Here is an 18,342-nt window from a genome sequence, read left to right as displayed (position 1 = left end):
CCTTGTGCTAGAGCTACACTTTCTTGGTTACCATAGCTTTGTAATAAGGTTGAAATTGGGAAGTGTGAGAATCCCAACTATGCTCTTTTTCAAGATTGTTTTGTCTTTTTTGCCAGTATTGTTTGTGGATCTCTTGAATTTTCATTTGAATTTAGGATCAGCTTGTCAATTTCTGCAAAATGGCAACTGGAATTTTGATAGGGATTGCATTGAATCTGTAGATCAGTTTGGAAGTATTGCCATCTTAACAATAGTGAATTGTCTAATCCATGAATATGAGATATCTTCCCATTCTTTAATTTCTTTCAACAATGTTTTGTCATTTCTAGAGTACAAGTCTTATACTTCTTTTGTTAAATTTATCCTTAAGTATTTTATTCTTTTTGATGCTATTAAAAGTGGAGTTGTTAATTTCATTTTCAGGTTGTTTACTCAGTTTCTTTTGACTAGAGGGTAAGGATTTATTTTGAGCTGGGATGGCAGCCGGGTTCAAGTCATTCAGAGAAGGTCAGTGGTGCCACCTGCACAGGCCACATCACCTCCCAGAGTCCCCAGACTGGTCACCTTCTGACAGTGACCAGCTCTAAGTTCTGGGCAGTTTTTTTAAACTCCTCATATTGTGAATTTTTGAGCACAGGAGGGAGAGGGACCAATTGTGGCCTTGCACCATCTCAGACACTGTCACAGCTTTCTCGCCCAGCACTGTGCCACGGCCCGGGTCAGTTTGAAACAAATCCAGGACAATGCAGCAGTGCCTCTGCAGCTGTTTCTCATGTCTCCTTGTAAGGACTCTTTTAAAACATAACCATAATATTATTATTAGACTTAAAAACATTAAGTATTCTTCAGTGTTGAATAGCTGGTCATTACTTGCATTTCCCCAGTCGACTCATAAATGGTTTATTTTTTCAAGTTCGTTTGCCTCAGGATCCAAAATAAGATCCAGGGGGCCGGCCCGGTGGCGCACTGGATAGTGCACCGCTTGGGAAGCGTGGCGGCGCTCCCGCCCGAGGGTTCAGATCCCACATACAGACCGGTTCCCGCTCACTGGCTGAGCGAGGCGCGGGGGCAACACCGAGGGTTGCGATCCCGTTGCCGGTCCCCGGTCCGGTGCGGGGGCAACACTGAGGGTTGCGATCCGTTGCCGGACACGGAAAAAGACAAAAAAAATAAATAAATAAGATCCAGACACTGAGTTGGTTGGTTTGTCTCTTTGAAGATATGTTTCTTTTCTGTCTCTCACTCCCTGTGGTGTCCTGTGCCGTGACCTCTGTCCCCTGTGCTTCCAGCACATTGGTAGTTAGATCTGGGGGCCTGATCAGACTCTGTTCTTTCAGCCCACGTGGCCCTTCATGGGCTGTGCCATGGACTGCTGCAGACACACAGCGTGCAGCTGCATCACTGTAACGTGGCCTGTCTGCTGCACAGACTCATGAATTCTCTAGGGCTGTGGAATGGTGGTGTTCAAGTTTCGTCTTTCCCTCGCTGCTCCTTGGGACAGAGGAGCCTTGCTCTGAGGTCTAGTTCTTGCAGGTGAATCAGGGTTGTAGCTTGATTTCCTGAGCTTTATGCTTCAGTTTTTAAAATAATTGGTTCCCTAGCATTATCTAAGTTAACAAATCAATTCTTTTTTAGCACTATTTTGAAGTCAGTCTACTTCAGGTTTATTCTGTCTTTCTCCTTTTTCTCCCATGCTGGAAATCCTTGTTCTTAGTGACCCCGGTAGCAATCTAACAATACCAGCACTACTAATTACAATGACCAAAAATTGTTTTAAGATTTGTTTTACAAGTAATTTTGACTTTCACATTTCTTCCTTTAGAGGTGTTAAACCATGGTGTTTCAAAGCTGCTTGGAGTGGTTCCTCTCTGAGTGCTCATGGTGTCATCTTGATACACAGTTCTATCCATTGTTCCATTTTTCATTTGAATTTTAGGGATTACTTTTTCCTTCTAATTTAATCCTATTTCTCAATTACATGAAATACTTCATGGTTCCAATGTCACATCTAAAAATGATATATTCAGAGAAGCCTGCCTTCCCTTCCACCCTATCCCTTCCTTCCCTTGGGTTACCCCTTCTGAATTTAAATTTTTATCTTTTGATGTAAGCAGACACTCATGACACACTGGCTCTCCTGTACTGGGAAGCATATGTCTCTCCTAACACCACATCCAGAAGATCCCTCTGGGGGTTGGCAGCACCTTTTCCTTTGCTTTTGAGAGCTGCAGAGCACCTGTTGTTCAGACTCTGAGGTTGCCCTCCTTCTGCTGCAGGGGAGGGTTTTGTGGCTAAATCGTTTTGTATTTTTGCGCATGTGACTTTAGGATAGATTCCTAGACTCAGTTTGTGGGGTCTGCAGGTAAACGTGTCTGTAGTTTTTCTCTTGATGTTTGTGGTCTAGGTGGTCACTGGGTCGGGCCGCCAGGAGGCCCAGAAGACGGACGCAGAGTACCGGAAGCTCTTCGACCTGGCCCTGCAGGGCCTGCAGCTGCTGTCACAGTGGAGCGCACACGTAATGGAAGTGGTAGGTGCTGCGCTCCTGTGTGTTTGGAAATTCAAGGAACTGAAAGCACAGCCACCTCCTGCTTGGTTAGAAGTGCTTTTCTTCCCAAGCTGTCATGAAATTGACTAGATATTTTTTCTGCATTAACTTTGGATCAAGAACAAATCAGCTTTTCTTAAGTCTTTGACCCTAGAAATAAGAATATGGAACAATATAAATGTTCTAAGGTGATTCAAGGTCCATTTCATTGATGTGTTATAAATTAAGGGCCTCATCTTTTAAAATATATCAATGGAATTAAATTCGTACCATTATTATGGTCTTTGATTCTCATTTTTAAAAACATTTTCCTTTTGGGGCTCTAGCCATTACTGTCTTTTGTTTAATATTAGTAAAATTGTTTCTGGTGTGGGCCGGCCTGTGGCTCACTCGGGAGAGTGCGGTGCTGATAACACCAAGGCCACGGGTTCGGATCCCATATAGGGATGGCCGGTTCGCTCACTGGCTGAGCGTGGTGCTGACAACACCAAGTCAAGGGTTAAGATCCCCTTACCGGTCATCTTTAAAAAAAAAAAAAAAAAATTGTTTCTGGTGCCATAAAAAGATTTAAATACCTGTAAGTTGTAAGTGTTTCCCCTTTGTGGTTTATTTGAATCAGATAAAATGATCATATTGGTACATAATCATTTGAAAGGAAATTCTCATTTTTAATAGTGATGAAAGGCCTAGAGTCTTAGAAATTCAACACACAAAATCCAGGCCCTGTTGCCCGGTGTGTTTCTTAAATCTGAAGTCACACGGCCAGGGTGTTTGCCCTTTCATGGAAATGGACAGTGTGTGTGTGTGACTCTCATAATGCAGCAGATTCTCACCTTTTGGTGGCTCTAGTATGGCCATGTGTGTCAGACCGAAGTCAAGCAGGTAGCCTTCAGTGCTGAATGTCTCTCCTCACAGTATTCATGGAAACTTGTGCACCCCACTGACAAGTACTCCAACAAGGACTGCCCCGACAACGCGGAGGAGTATGAGCGGGCCACACGCTACAACTACACCAGCGAGGAGAAGTTCGCCCTGGTGGAGGTGAGCCGCTGTCTGTCCGTCCTTCTCACACGCTCTGCCTCCCACTGCCTTCCCTGTCAGGAGCACAAGCAGAAACTCAGAAAAAACTGCCTGCCTCACATCCTTGCTTCTACATAGGGCTGCCCTTTGCATGGTCAGAATAGGAAAAAATAGGTAGAGAAAGGGTGGTTGTGGTTCCCGGTGTGCGCTGATGCTCCCTGTGGGCAGGTGGTCGAGGCTGTCACGTGCTGTGAGTTGTGCATGGGGGCAGTTTCTCGGATCGGGGACACGAGCCGGAGGAGAAGCGGCCCCACTCCATGCTCTCGGGTGTGTGACATGGCTCCACACACTCCTCGTGGCCTTCGGATGGACAGAAGTTCTTTTCTTTTATAGTGTACTTTTCCTGTCTTCTTTAAAGAATCTTTGCGTACCATAGGCCCATGATGATATTCTCCTGCACTGTCTTCTGGATATTTTCCTATTCTGCCTTTCACATTGAGATCTGAAATTCACCTGAAAATTTTTGAAACACTCTACTCCCTTCCCACCCACTGCTCTATCTTGTCAACTTTGTAGTAAATCAGGGTCACTGCATGTGTGGTGCATTCCTGCTCTCTGTTCTAATCCACTGGCCTGTGTGTGCATCCTTGTCCAACAGCACTTCAGCTGCACACGGATCTCCCATGCCTGGTGCGTGTGTCTGTCATCTCAGGAACTCCTTGGTTATTCTTGCCTTTGTACTTTCCTATACAATTTATAATCAGCTTTTTATATTCCACAGTTAAACCTGTTAGCATTTCTATTAGGATATGAATAAATCAGGGCTGGCCCGTGGCTCACTTGGGAGAGTGTGGTGCTGATAACACCAAGGCCACGGGTTCGGATCCCATATAGGGATGGCCGGTTAGCTCACTTGGGAGAGCGTCATGCTGACAACACCAAGTCAAGGGTTAAAATCCCTTTATCAGTCATCTTTAAAAAAAAAAAAAAGAAGAATAAATCTATAGATCATTTTAGGTAGAAATGACAAGCATGTCTTTTTTTGAGTATAGTATATCTCTTCATTTGTGCAGATTGTCTTTTATTTCTGTTTTATAAACTGCAGAAATATGGGACATCTTTTGTTAGCTTTATTTTCAGGTGTTGGGTATTATAGACAGTATATTTAAAAATTTTTCTAAATGTTTGTCACTGGTGTTTAAAATGTAAAATTTTAAGATTATTTTTTCCTTATATGTACCAACTTGTCTAAACTCACTTGTTAATTTTGATGAATTATCCATACATTCTTTTGAGTTTTCTCCTTAAACGATCATATCATCTATAATTGATGACAGCTTTTTTTCTTCCATCCTTCTGTCTTTTCTTTTTTCTTTTTTAATCCCACTGGGTAGGTCTCTAGTTGGTACATAGAGTGGAGGCAGCAGACATCCTTGTCTGGCCTCTGTCTCAGGGGGAAGCTTCCAGCATTTGCCTTAGGACGTGCCTGCTGTAGGCCATCCTGGGCACCCTTCCTCAGATTAAGGAAGTTGCCTTCTATTCCTAGTTTGCTAAGAGGTCATATTATGAATATATATTAATTTTGTTAATATTTGCATCTACTGAAATACTCATATGACTTTTTTATTCCAATAATGTGGTGTGTTTCCCTTGATTGGATTTTTTTAGTTTTTCACTTTTTTCTTTGATTGAGTTCTTATTGTCAAGCTAGCCCTGCGTTCCATGTACAAACTCATCTTGATTATGCTATATTATCCTCTTTGCATATGCCCGGATATAGTTTGCTAATATTTTACTTAGGATTTTTCTATCAAAGTTAATGAGTGAGAGTAACCTTTAATATTGCATTTTTAGAAAAATTAACTTTTTATTTTAGAACACTTAGATTTATAGAAAAATTGCAAAGATGGTATAGAGAGTACCCACATACCCATTTTCCCTTATTATTAATATCTTACATTAATATTGTTACAATTAATAAATCAATATTGATATACTATTATTAACTAAACTCCATACTTTATTTTGTCATTTTTTCTATAATGTTTTCTGATGCAGGATCCCACATGACATTTAATCGTCATATCTCTTTAGGCTCCTTTTGGCTGCAACAGTTACTCAGACTTTCCTTGTTTGTGATGACCTTGATAGTTTTGAGGAGCACTACTCAGATATTTTGTAGGGATTTACCTGATGTTTTTATTTTTTTCTTATTTGACTGGGATTTTGGGTCTGGGGAGGAAGACCGTAGCAAGGAAGAGCCCTTCTCGCCACACACATCATGGGCACTGTCCTAGTGGCTTACCACAGGCAATGCTGACCTCCAGCACGTGGCTGGGATCACATCTGTCAGGTGTCTCTGTTGTAAAGTTACCTCCCCCCTTTCCACAGTGTACTTTGGGGAAAGAAGTCACTGTGCTCAGCTCACACCTATAGAGTAGGTAATATTACTGTTTTATAAGCTTTAATTCAGGTTTTTTGGATGCTGACTTCGTAAAATGACTCATGAAATGCTCCCTTCTTGGGCCGGCCCGGTGGCGCACTGCTACAGTGCGCCGCTTGGGAAGCGCGGCGGCGCTCCCACCGAGGGTTCGGATCCCATATACAGACCGGCCGCTCACTGGCTGAGCGAGGTGCGGGAGCAACACCGAGGGTTGCGATCCCGTTGCCGGTCCCATTCCGGTATGGGCGCAACACTGAGGGTTGCGATCCATTGCCGGTCACGAAAAAAGACAAAAAGGGAAGGAAAAAAAAAAATGCTCCCTTCTTTTCTAACGTCTGGAAGAGTTTGTGTGAGGTTCACATTATTTCTCCCTTAAATGCTTGCTAGCATTTACTGGTGAAGCCTTCTCTTTTGGGTGTGTTTTTTGAAACGTTCAGTTTCTTCATTATATATAGACGTATTTGGATTTTCTATTTCTTCTTGTATCAGTTTTGGTAAGATATATTTTCAGAGAATTTTTCTGTTTTCTAATTTTTGACAATATTTTTCATAATAAGTTTCATAATAAGAAATATACAAAAAAAGACTTAGTTTGTCATTTCTACGTCAAATCAGCTATAGATTTATTCATATCCTGATAAAAATGCCAATAGATTTATTTCAAAGTAAATAAGTTTTCATAATAAGTTCATTATTTTGGTAGCATCCTTTTTTTTTTCCACATACCGTACAATACACCCATATAAAGTGTGAAATTGAGTGCTTTAGGTATATTCACAGAGTTGTGTGATCACAATCAAATTTAGAACATTTTTGTTCTCTCAGAAAGAAGCCTCACACTCGTTATTAGCATTCTTCCCTCCCTTCAACCCCAGCAACCACCAGTCTTTCTGACTCTGTAGATTTGCCTACTCTGGACGCTTCATATAAATGGATTATACGATGTGTGGTCCTGTGTGATTGGCTTCTCTCACTTAGCAGGGTGTTTTCAAGGTTCACACAGGTATTTTTGTTCTTTCCGTGATTGAATAATATTCTGTTGCACAGATATATCACATTTTTATTTATCCGTCCATCAGTTGAGGGACATTTGGTTTGTTTTCACCTTTTCACTATTATGAATAATGCTGTTATTAACTTTCGTGTACAAGTTTTTGTGTGGATGCATGTTTTCATTTCTTTTGATTATATACCTAGAAGTGGAATTGCTGGATCATATGGTAACACTGTGTTTAACACTTTGAGAAACTACCAGGTAGTTTTCCAAAGTGGTAGCACATTTCTACCAGCAGTACACGAGGGTTGCAGTTTCTCCATATCCTTACTAACACTTGTTATTATCTGTGTTTTTTATTCTTGCCATCCTAGTGCATGTGAAGTGGTAACTTATTGTGGTTTTGATTTGCATTTTCCTGTCACCTCTCCCCCAGGTGACGGAGATGCAAAGGATTACTCAAAGCGCATTTCTTCTGAGCAGTGAGAGAAAGAGGCCCCAAAAGGGTTAATTCCAGGCAAATCCTTCAAGGGATTAGAATTCTTGGAAACTAACCCTGAACGAGGTTTTCTCTCAGTTTTTATTGTCCAGGCAGGAAAGTTACAGAAAAAGAACATAGGTGGTTACAAAAAGAACAGTAAGATATTCGTCATGGCAACAATCATTAGGTTTAGCTGCACCAAGGACATCTGTCCTTAGAGCCAGCATTTTTGCCATGTTACAATTCTTTATCTACAACAGAGACTTTAGCCTAGGAAAAGTTTTCTGTCTTTCCCAAGCTTAATATTTCTATATGCAATTCTAAAAAGTTCAGCCCTGTAAAATACATGTGCCTAATAATGTTAGTACCCTCCACATTTGCCTAATAACTAATGGCACTGAGCATCTTTTCATATGCTTATTGGCCATTTGTGTGTATTCTATATTCCTTGGGGAAATGTCTATTCAGATCCTATTCCTATTTTTTAATTGAGTTGTCTTTTTGTTATTGAGTTCTAAGGGTTTTTAAAATATATATTCTAGATACCAGTTCCTTACCAGACATAATGATTTTCAGTATTTTCTCCCATTCCATGGGTCATCTTTTTAGTTTTTTAATGGGGGGCAAGGGGGTCTTTAAAAGAACAAAAGTTTTTAATTTTGATGATGTCCAATTTATTTTTCTTTTGTTGCTTGTGCTTTTGAGGTCATATGTAAGAAACCGTTGCCTAACCCAAGTCGTAAAGATTTCCTTTTGTGTTTTTTTCTAAGGGTTTTATGGTTTTACCTCTTAATTTGGATATATGATCCATTTTGAGTTAATTTTTTATATAGTGTGAGGTAAGCATTGTGTCAAGGGTCTGTAAGTCACCCTCAAATTCAAGGAATCATTATGACTTACAGGACTCAGTAGTTGTTATATTCAAGGCTACTATGCTTTATTACAGTGACAAGATACAGATTAAAATCAGGAAAGGGAAAAGATGCATGGCAGAAGTCCAGGAGAAACCAGGTGCAAATTTCTAGATGTCCCCTCCTACTATTGCAATTGCATGGGACATTGCCAACCAGGACAGCTCACCTGAACCTTGGTGTTCAGGGTTCTTATTGGGGGGTTGGGGGGATGTCAGGCATATGTGGCTGACCTCAACTACTCAGATTCTAGGCAACCCCCCCCCCAAAAAAAAACATAAAGATTCTAGGCCCACAGATCAAAAACAGGTGGTCACCATTAGTCACATTGTTAGCATAAACTATCTGGTCAAACTAGTACAGCAATGGTCCAAGGCCATGGGCATACAAAAAACACTCTTTGCAGACAGAATATTCCCAAGGCTCAGATTTCAGTTCTTAGATGTCAACCAAAGGCCAGTCCTGAGGATAGGCCTTTCTTGGAAATGTTCAGGGTTTGAGCAATCTAGGTCTGCTGAATTAACCTTTTCCTGCACAGGGGTCCAACTTTATTCTTTTGCACATGGAGAGATATCCAGTTGTCCAGTACTGTTTGTTGAAAAGATCATCTTTACGCATTGAATGTTTTGGCACCCTATTGAAAATCAATAGGCTATAAATGGGAGGGTTTATTTCTGGGTTCTTAATTCTATTCTGTTGATCTGTATGTCTGTCCTATGGAAGTATATTCTCATAATCTCCTAATATCTGTAAAGTGTGAAGTAATGTTAGTTTTTCATTCTTAATGCTGGTACTCTGTGCCTTCTCTCTTTTTTTTTTCTGGTCAGTCTTCCTGAGCATTTGACTATTTATTAAACAGCTTTGTGTTTGTTGATTACTCTTGATTATAATGCTTGTTTTCTGTTTCATTAATTTTTCTTGTGGCTATTTATTTCCTTCTACTTTGGGGAGGTTATTTTGCTGTTCTTTTTAGAAATTCACAATGAATACTAGGTGATTATTATTTTCAGTGTTTTGATTGTCTGCTTGCCTTTTGGCATGCCTTTTTCTGCTTCCTATGGATTTGAATATGTAGTATTTTCATGTTCATTCAAATGAGTTTTTCCCATTTGCATTTTTTATAGAAATTTCCTTTTTTCTTTTTGCTTGATTAGAAAAGCAATGTAAAATCATCAAACAATTCCCTAAAGTAAACATATCGGAAACATAAGTGTGAAATTAGGAAGGTACAGTGCCTGTGAAGCCGTTGCAGGGGTGGACTTTACACAGTCTAGTGCATCTTTTCCAGGCCACTTTTATGCATACTCATTGAATGTGCCATTATTGTTTAACAAGTGGGATTTGGGCTACAAATTCCTGTAACCTCTTTATTTCTTTTCTTGTTAATGTCATATTTGCTTTCCTGAATCTTTTTATTTCTTTTCCATTCAAAGTCTGTTGCAGGAGGGAGTGCCCTTGTGGATGTGGGTTTGTTTTGAGGCAGATGTGTCCTTGTCCTCAAGTCATTCATGTTCTGATGGGGAGGGCCAGGGAGAGGAGCTGTGCGCGAGGAGGAGGCAGCTTCCCAGCATGGCATGTGCCAGGCAGATGAAGCTTGGTGCTGCTCCTGACAAGGGCCATCCCTGGTCACCCTCAGAGCTAAAAGCTCTGTCCCCTGCAGGTGATCGCCATGATCAAAGGCCTGCAGGTGCTGATGGGGAGGATGGAGAGTGTGTTCAACCATGCCATCCGGCACACTGTCTACGCTGCACTGCAGGACTTCTCCCAGGTGACCCTCAGGGAGCCGCTGCGGCAGGCCATCAAGAAGAAGAAGAACGTCATCCAGAGGTTAGCTGCCCGCACACCCCGTTCACTCTCCATCCAGTAGTCCTAAGACAGACTTGGGATAATTAAATTTTCATGTATAGACTCAATGCACTTACCTTCAGCCTCCACATGCCCTTTTGGTGAATTAGCTCTAAATGTAATGCAGTGGGTCCAGTTATTAACATGAACAAACCAACACCTCAACTACAGAGTGTCTTAAGGAGTCTGCAGACTAGGGATAGGGAGTATTTACTGCGGATAGGAATTTATCAAAATCTGCCTGACAATTCTGATTCCCTGGGCCTGTGGGGACACACAATCCCACCCTATCCCCCTTTCAAAGTGTATTGTCTTCAGTACTTTTGCTTTTATTTCTTGTGGCCTGCCCTACAAGTCTGTCAAAAGCTATGTAGATATTGCAGAAATCCAGTGCAGATCTTGAGCTTGTTTTCTCTTAATGTTGAGCCTTTTAGGTAAAGTTGTCTTTCACAGACATTCATGTAAAATGAAGCTTATGGGCATTTGCAAATATTTGTCACACAGCATGGTATTAATTTTTAGTGTTAATAACATTTTCCATGTGAGGTTTACTGGTTTACCTTCTGTCAACTCGAGGTTTTCATTTCCCGAGTCTTGCCTGCTGTTTTGCAAGGGCTTACCCTCACAGGAGGCTCGCTGTGCTGTGTGTTCTGCACGATGTCCAGACACGTGCCTCCCGGGGTCCCTCCTGACTTTAGAGGGGTAGTGTTTACAGATAGGACTTGCCTTGGGCACGCCAGGTATAGAAAGAAAGTGCTTGCCTTTGATAAGGAATAGAGCCCCAGCAACAAAGCCTATGGAATGGGCAGCGTATTATCTGACACGTGCCACACGAGGTGACCAGGTCCGCGTGGTGGTGCGTCTGATCAGCGCGAGGTGCCCCGGGGTCTCAGCAAGTGGAGCTTTGTCGGCCACGGGTCACGTTCCCCACCACCCCGTGGGCTCGTGCCCAGGCTCCTGGCGCGTGTGGGGCCGCAGGCAGGTGCAGCTCCACTGTCGGGGCTGTTTGTGGTCTTCGGCCCGGACCCTCAGCAGGACCCAGGCCGCCTTTCTGTGGTGAGTGGCCAGGAAATGCAACTTCGCTTCTGGGCCAGTTGATGCACGTTGCAGCTAAGTGAAATCTTGTGGGAGCCCTAGTGTTCTCGGGAGGACAACCTCTTAAAATTTCGCGTTGAGCTAGTCTGTCCACACGCCCGGCCTCGCTGACCGCCGCACGGGGCTGTGCAGTGTCCTGCAGGCCATCAGGAAGACCGTGTGCGACTGGGAGACGGGGCAGGAGCCCTTCAATGACCCGGCCCTGCGGGGCGAGAAGGACCCCAAGAGCGGCTTCGACATCAAAGTGCCGCGGCGCGCCGTGGGACCCTCCAGCACGCAGGTTCTCGTCTCCTCCACCCTGCTCATGGGGGCGGCCGATCCTGGGCCGGGGGCGGGTCCGTGCTGGGTGGGGGGCGGATCCGTGCTGGGCCGGGGCGGGTCCGTGCTGGGTGGGGGGCGGATCCGTGCTGGGCCGGGGCGGGTCCGTGCTGGGTGGGGGGCGGATCCGTGCTGGGCCGGGGCGGGTCCGTGCTGGGTGGGGGGCGGATCCGTGCTGGGCCGGGGCGGGTCCGTGCTGGGTGGGGGGCGGATCCGTGCTGGGCCGGGGCGGGTCCGTGCTGGGTGGGGGGCGGATCCGTGCTGGGCCGGGGCGGGTCCGTGCTGGGTGGGGGGCGGATCCGTGCTGGGCCGGGGCGGGTCCGTGCTGGGTGGGGGGCGGATCCGTGCTGGGCCGGGGCGGGTCCGTGCTGGGTGGGGGGCGGATCCGTGCTGGGCCGGGGCGGGTCCGTGCTGGGTGGGGGGCGGATCCGTGCTGGGCCGGGGCGGGTCCGTGCTGGGCCGGGGGCGGGTCCGTGCTGGGTGGGGAGCAGGTACATCCTGGGCCGGGAGCAGGTCCGTGCTGGGTGGGGGTGGGCGTCCCTGTCACCGCTGTCGGCTCTGGCAAAGAAAGCGTTGCCTGCGTCTTTTCTGCTGCCTCTGTGGTCCTACCCATGTAAATCTGGAACATTAGCAGAGACATCTCTGGCTCATTTTCATTCAGAGTGAATTTGAGTCCATTTCAACTCCTGTTCCCAAAGTAGAGGTGGCAGTCTACATGTCCAGTACTTCACAAAATTCATGAAAAGATTCACACTCTTTTGATTCTGTTTCCCACAAACGTTTTGAAGTACCCTCATGCATACTTGCACTGTGTTTCTTGATGGGTGTTTAAGTGCATGATTGTGATTTTTTTCTGTTGGGTCTACAAACGGTCATCCCTAAAGATGAAGAGTTGGGAAATGGTGGCATTGCTTCTGTGTGTCCTGGCCTTCAGTCGCCCTCCCTCCTGGTGTGCTCAGGCCCTCCCTGACTCTCACACCTGACATAATCCACTCCTCTGCTTGTCTGCTCCCATCTGGGACCCGGAACCTCTCGCTCCTGTCACTCTGTAGGAAATTACTGGCAAAGCACACTGCTGGCTCTGTGTGAAATGTCTTAAAAGTCTGGGAGGAAGGCGCCTGGCCTCTCCACGAGGACGGCCCTCCCTGCCTTCACTCCCCTGTGTCTGTCCCGCGTCCCCACCCGGGTGTGTATCCTGTGACTAACGGCTTTCTCCCGCCTCCCCTCCCTGTCTGTCCTGTCTAGCTCTTCCTGGTGCGCACCATGGCCGAGTCCTTGAGCTCTGCCGAGCTGCTGAGGCAGCTCAAGTCTCTGGGCATGGAAAGGCTCTTGCATGTGGTAAACACGTTTCTGAGGCAGTCGTACACCTATCCACCTCTTTTAACCTTTGGTGGTAAGACATCGTTTGTTTTTCTTGTTGACCTTCGTAGCGTGGAGATGAACTTCTCCACAACAGGTTGTTCTCCCTCAAGCAGCAGCAGCTTGGCCACTTAGATGGGCACTGGACCTCTTTGGAGGAGCTCACCGAGCTGGGCTGAGCGCTCGGCTGTGCAGTTCGGGGCCGCCTCCTGTCAGGGTGTAGCAAGCTGTCCTTCTGTGGTTTTTCTGAGTTTGGTGTAACTAACGTACCGTGTATATTTTCTCCCCCACAAATGTTTCCTTGGATAATGCAGCTTTACATGGTGAGAACCATGCTAGAGTCCCTCATTGCAGACAAAAGTGGTTCCAAGAAAACCTTGAGAAGTAGCCTTGAGGGGCCCACCATATTGGACATAGAAAAATTTCATCGAGAGTCATTCTTCTACACTCACTTGATAAATTTCAGTGGTAAGAGATACTGCTGACCAGCGTCTAGCCCGGCATGTTCTAAAACCACTAACATTATCTAGAATGCTTTTGCCTGCCTGGTCATCCCCTGCCCTGGCCCCTTCACACACCTGGACAGTGATGTGTCCTAACCTTTGTGGTGGTGGCTATACGTCCTGAGGCTCCTCCCATTCCCTTGCTGGCCTTGGCCTTGGCTGTGTGCTTCGTGCGGCATGGCTGGCCCTGCAACATGAACACCAGGTCTCTGCAGCCCATGCAGGGTCAGAAGCACAAGCAAATGTAAACCATCTCCTGGAAAGGGACCCATTGATAGATATCAGAAACAGCCCTCGCATGATTTGGTGTGCAGGCAGGTGGGAGGTGCCCTGAGCCAGGTGAGTCCTGGTCCCAGGTGACACCTAGCTACCTTGATTGGGCACTGGTGGGTGTTTCCTGAGTGCTCAAGTGGTCTGTGTCCACTCCTTTGCCACTGTCTCTTGGTTGGAGTAGCAGACTTCTGTCTTGGCTGGGGTGCTGCAGGGATTGGAGCAAATACTAATGCTTTTGTTGTTAACTCCAGGAAAGGACAGAAACATTTTTTTTTTTTTTGTCTTTTGTCATTTTTCCGTGTCCGGCAACGGATGCAACCCTCAGTGTTGCCCCCATACCGGACCGGGGACCGGCAACGGGATCGCAAGCCTCGGTGTTGCTCCCGCGCCTTGCTCAGCCAGTGAGCGGGAACCGGTCTGTATGTGGAATCCGAACCCTCAGACGGGAGCGCCGCCGCGCTTCCCAAGCGGCACACTATCCAGTGCGCCACCGGGCCGGCCCAGAAACATTTTTTTTAATCTGTATTTTTACATTAGCTAGACCTCCCCTGAGTGTACCTGTAATGATGTGTCCTAGATATTGGTTTTTACTCTAAATAAAAAACCCATGATCTCATTTTTTTATTTCTCCTTTTAAAAAGGACATTTTCCCCCTCCCTAACCCCACCAAGAGGCTCAGAGGGTTGATGAGTCCTCTGCTGGCAGGAGGGTACTGCCTGCTCAGAAAGCGCAGAGTCCAGCCGGTCTTGTCCCTGGTGTGAGGCGCCACAACCCCTTCCTGTCCCATCCTCGCTGCACGGCTGTCGCGGTTGAGAATGGAGGAGCCAGCACCAGCACACAGCCCCCTCTTGTTGTCTCTGCTGAATCTCTTCCTGCTTGGGAAGATAACGTGGTGTTGTTTGAATCCTTCAAGAAACACTGCAGCAGTGCTGTGACCTCTCACAGCTGTGGTTCCGAGAGTTCTTCCTGGAGCTGACCATGGGCAGGAGGATCCAGTTCCCCATCGAGATGTCGATGCCCTGGATCCTGACAGACCACATCCTGGAGACCAAGGAGGCATCCATGATGGAGTGAGTGTTGTCTGTGGTGACGGGTGTCCTCGAAGGCATTTGGGAGCTAGGAGGGGGAGGGGAGTTTGGCTCTTTTTAGCATTTCATTTAAATTGTGTTTCCTGGAGTATAAAGCTTTGGAGATTAATACAAGTAGCCAGTTTCTTGGCTTCAGACTGATGTCAGGAGTTCGGGCAGTGGAACTGATCAAACTCCTGCCTTGCACGGGTGCTGGGCGAGGCTTGGGCGTGCACATGGATCAGGGGGATGAGTGAGCCTGGGCTTCCTGGGCCTTCGTCACGTAGGGGTGTGGGCTCTTGGGCAGCACAGCTTTTGACCTAGATGAAATTGGGAAAGGAAGCACTGAAGAAACAGCTTGGTTTTCGGGGTCAAGGCTCTGCCAGGGCAGAGGGGTCAGAGTCTTTCAACATATGAAGTCCGTGCAAGGGAAAGCAATAAAAGGGGGGTGGGTGGGTTATAGTGAATGATTGGGGACCAATCCTGCAGGTCAGTTCTTTGCTTATCAGTCTTCATGGATCCCTCGTAACACCTGGGTGACCCATGACCTTCATCTTTTTTTTTTAAGTCGGTTCATTCTTAAAATAAGAAAATAACTCAACTTTGTTGTTTTTAAAAAAATACTACATACTCGTGGTGAAAAAGTTTAAGGCATGGTGAGAAGACACAGGTAGGTGGAAGCCCTCGTCTGTGCATGGCCTGAAGGGAGTGTGCACCTCCCTATTGGATGGGCCACATGGCTGTCCCCGGCGTTCCCCTGGCCTTGGATATGCGGCAGGTGGTCTCAGGCACGGCTACCAGGGGCTCTGGACAGGAACACAGTTTGGTGTTTGAAGTAAGAAATTGTTTTTCCTCACATGAGAGGAAAAAAATGAGTTAAATTTCTTATGGAGTGGGAGGCTGGGAGTGACCACCGCCCGCTGCCCTCTGCAGGTACGTCCTTTACTCCTTGGACCTGTACAACGACAGTGCCCACTATGCGCTTACCAGGTTCAACAAGCAGTTTCTCTATGATGAAATCGAGGCAGAGGTAAGGGCCCAGGTGCCTCGGTCCCTCTTAATTTTCTTTAATTTAATTTCCTTTTTCTCTGAGTGTTCAAGGAATTAAACTTTCTTTAAAATACAGGGCAGTTTAATGAGTGAACTAGCATGTTGGTGTGAGCGCTTCCACCGCACCTCCCTCTCCGTGTCTGAACACGTGGCTATCAATCGCCGGGACCAGTGCCCGTGTCCCTCTGTTTCCTGTTGTGAACACCATCTTTGCACTGCATCGCCCATTTTTTTCTGTAGTACTTTATTTTTGGTTATTATAAGTAGACTTCAATGAACTTCCTGGCACATACTTTTTTATTTGCGTCAGATTATTTCTTGAGGACAAGTCTCACAAGTGGAATTATCAGGTCAGCGTACACAGGGCTGAGGAGATGAGTCTTCTCCAGCTTAAGATATGAGAGAATTTTACCTCAACATACTGATTTGTGCATCAGGGCCTCCTATGCCTCTTCACAAAGACCACCTGAAAGTGGTTCTTCAGAGAGATGTCCCAGTCCCTGGGTCACCTGAGATACAGGCACCATCTGTCAGCCCTGCAGGTCCTGGGCCTCTCCCCTTAAGCACGTGTGTTCTGATCCTGTTGCAGGGTGTGATACTAGCCCCGTCTGCAAACGAGGGTGTGGCTTCTCAGGGTGTCTCCTGACCAACCTCCTTGCTCACCACAGCCTTCCAGCTCCAGGGAAAGCCAGGGGTTCCTGAGGGTGGGGATGCCAGATGGAAGGCACGTTAGCACCCTGGGAGCACATGGTGAAGAGGGACTTTTTTCATATTCATTTGCATTTAAGAGAGGAACGTTTTTCTCCCTCAGTAAGAACAATTCTGACATCACTTTCACTGGCTATGTAGTGGTCACTGCTGGCCACACCATAATTTATTTAATCTGCTGTTGTTGGACAGTCAGATGGTTTCTAGTTTCTCTTTCCTGGTAAGAGCCTCAATTAGTTGCCTTAAAATATTTTGGTTTTTAAGTTGTGTTATTTGATCTTGGTTTAGGGAATCAAAATCTAATGTGTGCTTTCTTTTCCTTTAGGTGAATCTATGTTTTGACCAATTTGTTTACAAGCTAGCAGACCAGATATTTGCATATTATAAGGTTATGGCAGGAAGGTGAGTATGTGATTTGTGATTTTGATAGGAAATCTTGGATAATTTGATCTGATGTTTCATTAAAATTTACAATGTGTGAAAAATATTCTCTTCCTTCTATACTAGTTTGCTTCTTGATAAACGGTTACGATCAGAATGCAAGAATCAGGGAGCCACAATCCACCTGCCGCCGTCCAACCGCTACGAGACACTGCTCAAGCAGAGGCACGTGCAGGTAGGTCAGGCCTCTCCTGAGCCATGGTGAAAACATGGAATGCATGTGGAAAATATTGGGGTTATCTTATAGCTAACTAGGTTTTCATAGATTTCAGTATGTTGTGTAACTGTGTGAACATCGTTATAAAGTATTACACTTTTAAAGACAAAAAATTTCTATTGGATAACATCTAACACAAGGAAAGATGCACAGCACTCTGCAGCCACCTCACACGTGCTCCTGGGAGCAGGTGTGGCCCAGAGGGGTTGGCCCCTCTCCAGGAGCCGAAAAGCCAGAGTATACAATAGATTGAAGGTGAGGAATGCCTGTCAGCTCAGAATATCACAGACGAGCTTTCTCCTGGCCAGAATGAAGAGTTTAAAATAAAGATTACAGTGCTTGGTTTTTGTCACATTTTTAAAAACATCACAAAAAATAAAATTTTAAAAATGTGGAGAACTGTAGGGAAAATTCCATTTAATTTTACTATCTATGGATAACCACCATTCACATTTTAGGACATTTCTCACCAGGGCTTTGCCATATTTCTACATTGTTGAAGTTACATTGAGGTACAGATATGTTCTTAGGACTCTGAAGTAGAAATGGAGTAATTTTCTCTTACTGTCATTGCAACCCCTGTGAAAAATGAGACATGTGCAGGCCACTCTGTGTGGTGAGAGACAGGTCCTGCACACTGCTGAAAGCAGTGCTGTAATGACAGATCCAGATCCGTCAGTGTGTCCGGTAAGGCTCATGTTTTCTGCCCATGATTTAAGGTAAATTCAGTGCAAAGGACACTGCAGAAGTCCTTTATGGCCTTTGCATGCAGAATTTCAGCTCCAGGAAAGTAGGGTATTTGGTTATGACACCTAAATATATAATTTCATCAAAAATGTTTAAATTTTTGGGGCCGGCCCGGTGGCGCACTGGATAGTGCGCCGCTTGGGAAGCGCGGTGGCGCTCCCGCCCGAGGGTTCGGATCCCACATACAGACCGGTTCCCGCTCACTGGCTGAGTGAGGCGTGGGAGCAGCACCGAGGGTTGCAATCCCGTTCCCGGTCCCCGGTCCGGTACGGGGGCAACACTGAGGGTTGCGATCCGTTGCCGGACACGGAAAAAGACAAAAAAA

The 18,342-nt window shown here is 45.7% G+C and overlaps 1 protein-coding gene across 4 annotated transcripts in view; it reads left to right on the top strand.

The window, feature by feature from the left end:
* Nucleotides 1–18,342, top strand: part of CYFIP1 (cytoplasmic FMR1 interacting protein 1) — a 62,089-nt gene that overhangs the window by 14,944 nt on the left and 28,803 nt on the right. For 3 of the 4 annotated variants that reach the window (XM_008583616.1, XM_008583617.1, XM_008583619.1), the window contains exons 11-19: nt 2,405–2,527; nt 3,461–3,586; nt 10,055–10,221; nt 11,467–11,614; nt 13,326–13,479; nt 14,701–14,857; nt 15,788–15,884; nt 16,938–17,014; nt 17,120–17,228. In XM_008583616.1, coding sequence (XP_008581838.1) covers nt 2,405–2,527; nt 3,461–3,586; nt 10,055–10,221; nt 11,467–11,614; nt 13,326–13,479; nt 14,701–14,857; nt 15,788–15,884; nt 16,938–17,014; nt 17,120–17,228 — 1,158 coding nt within the window. Of the gene's footprint in view, nt 1–2,404; nt 2,528–3,460; nt 3,587–10,054; nt 10,222–11,466; nt 11,615–12,897; nt 13,046–13,325; nt 13,480–14,700; nt 14,858–15,787; nt 15,885–16,937; nt 17,015–17,119; nt 17,229–18,342 lie in introns of all 4 variants that reach the window. The other variant, XM_008583618.1, reaches the window with a different exon arrangement.

Source organism: Galeopterus variegatus, unplaced genomic scaffold, assembly GCF_000696425.1.
Source record: "Galeopterus variegatus unplaced genomic scaffold, G_variegatus-3.0.2 Scaffold2979, whole genome shotgun sequence".
In the NCBI taxonomy this organism is placed as follows: Eukaryota; Metazoa; Chordata; class Mammalia; order Dermoptera; family Cynocephalidae; genus Galeopterus; species Galeopterus variegatus.
Note: the sequence above shows the minus strand (reverse complement) of the source record. Positions and strands in the feature narration are given on the sequence as shown.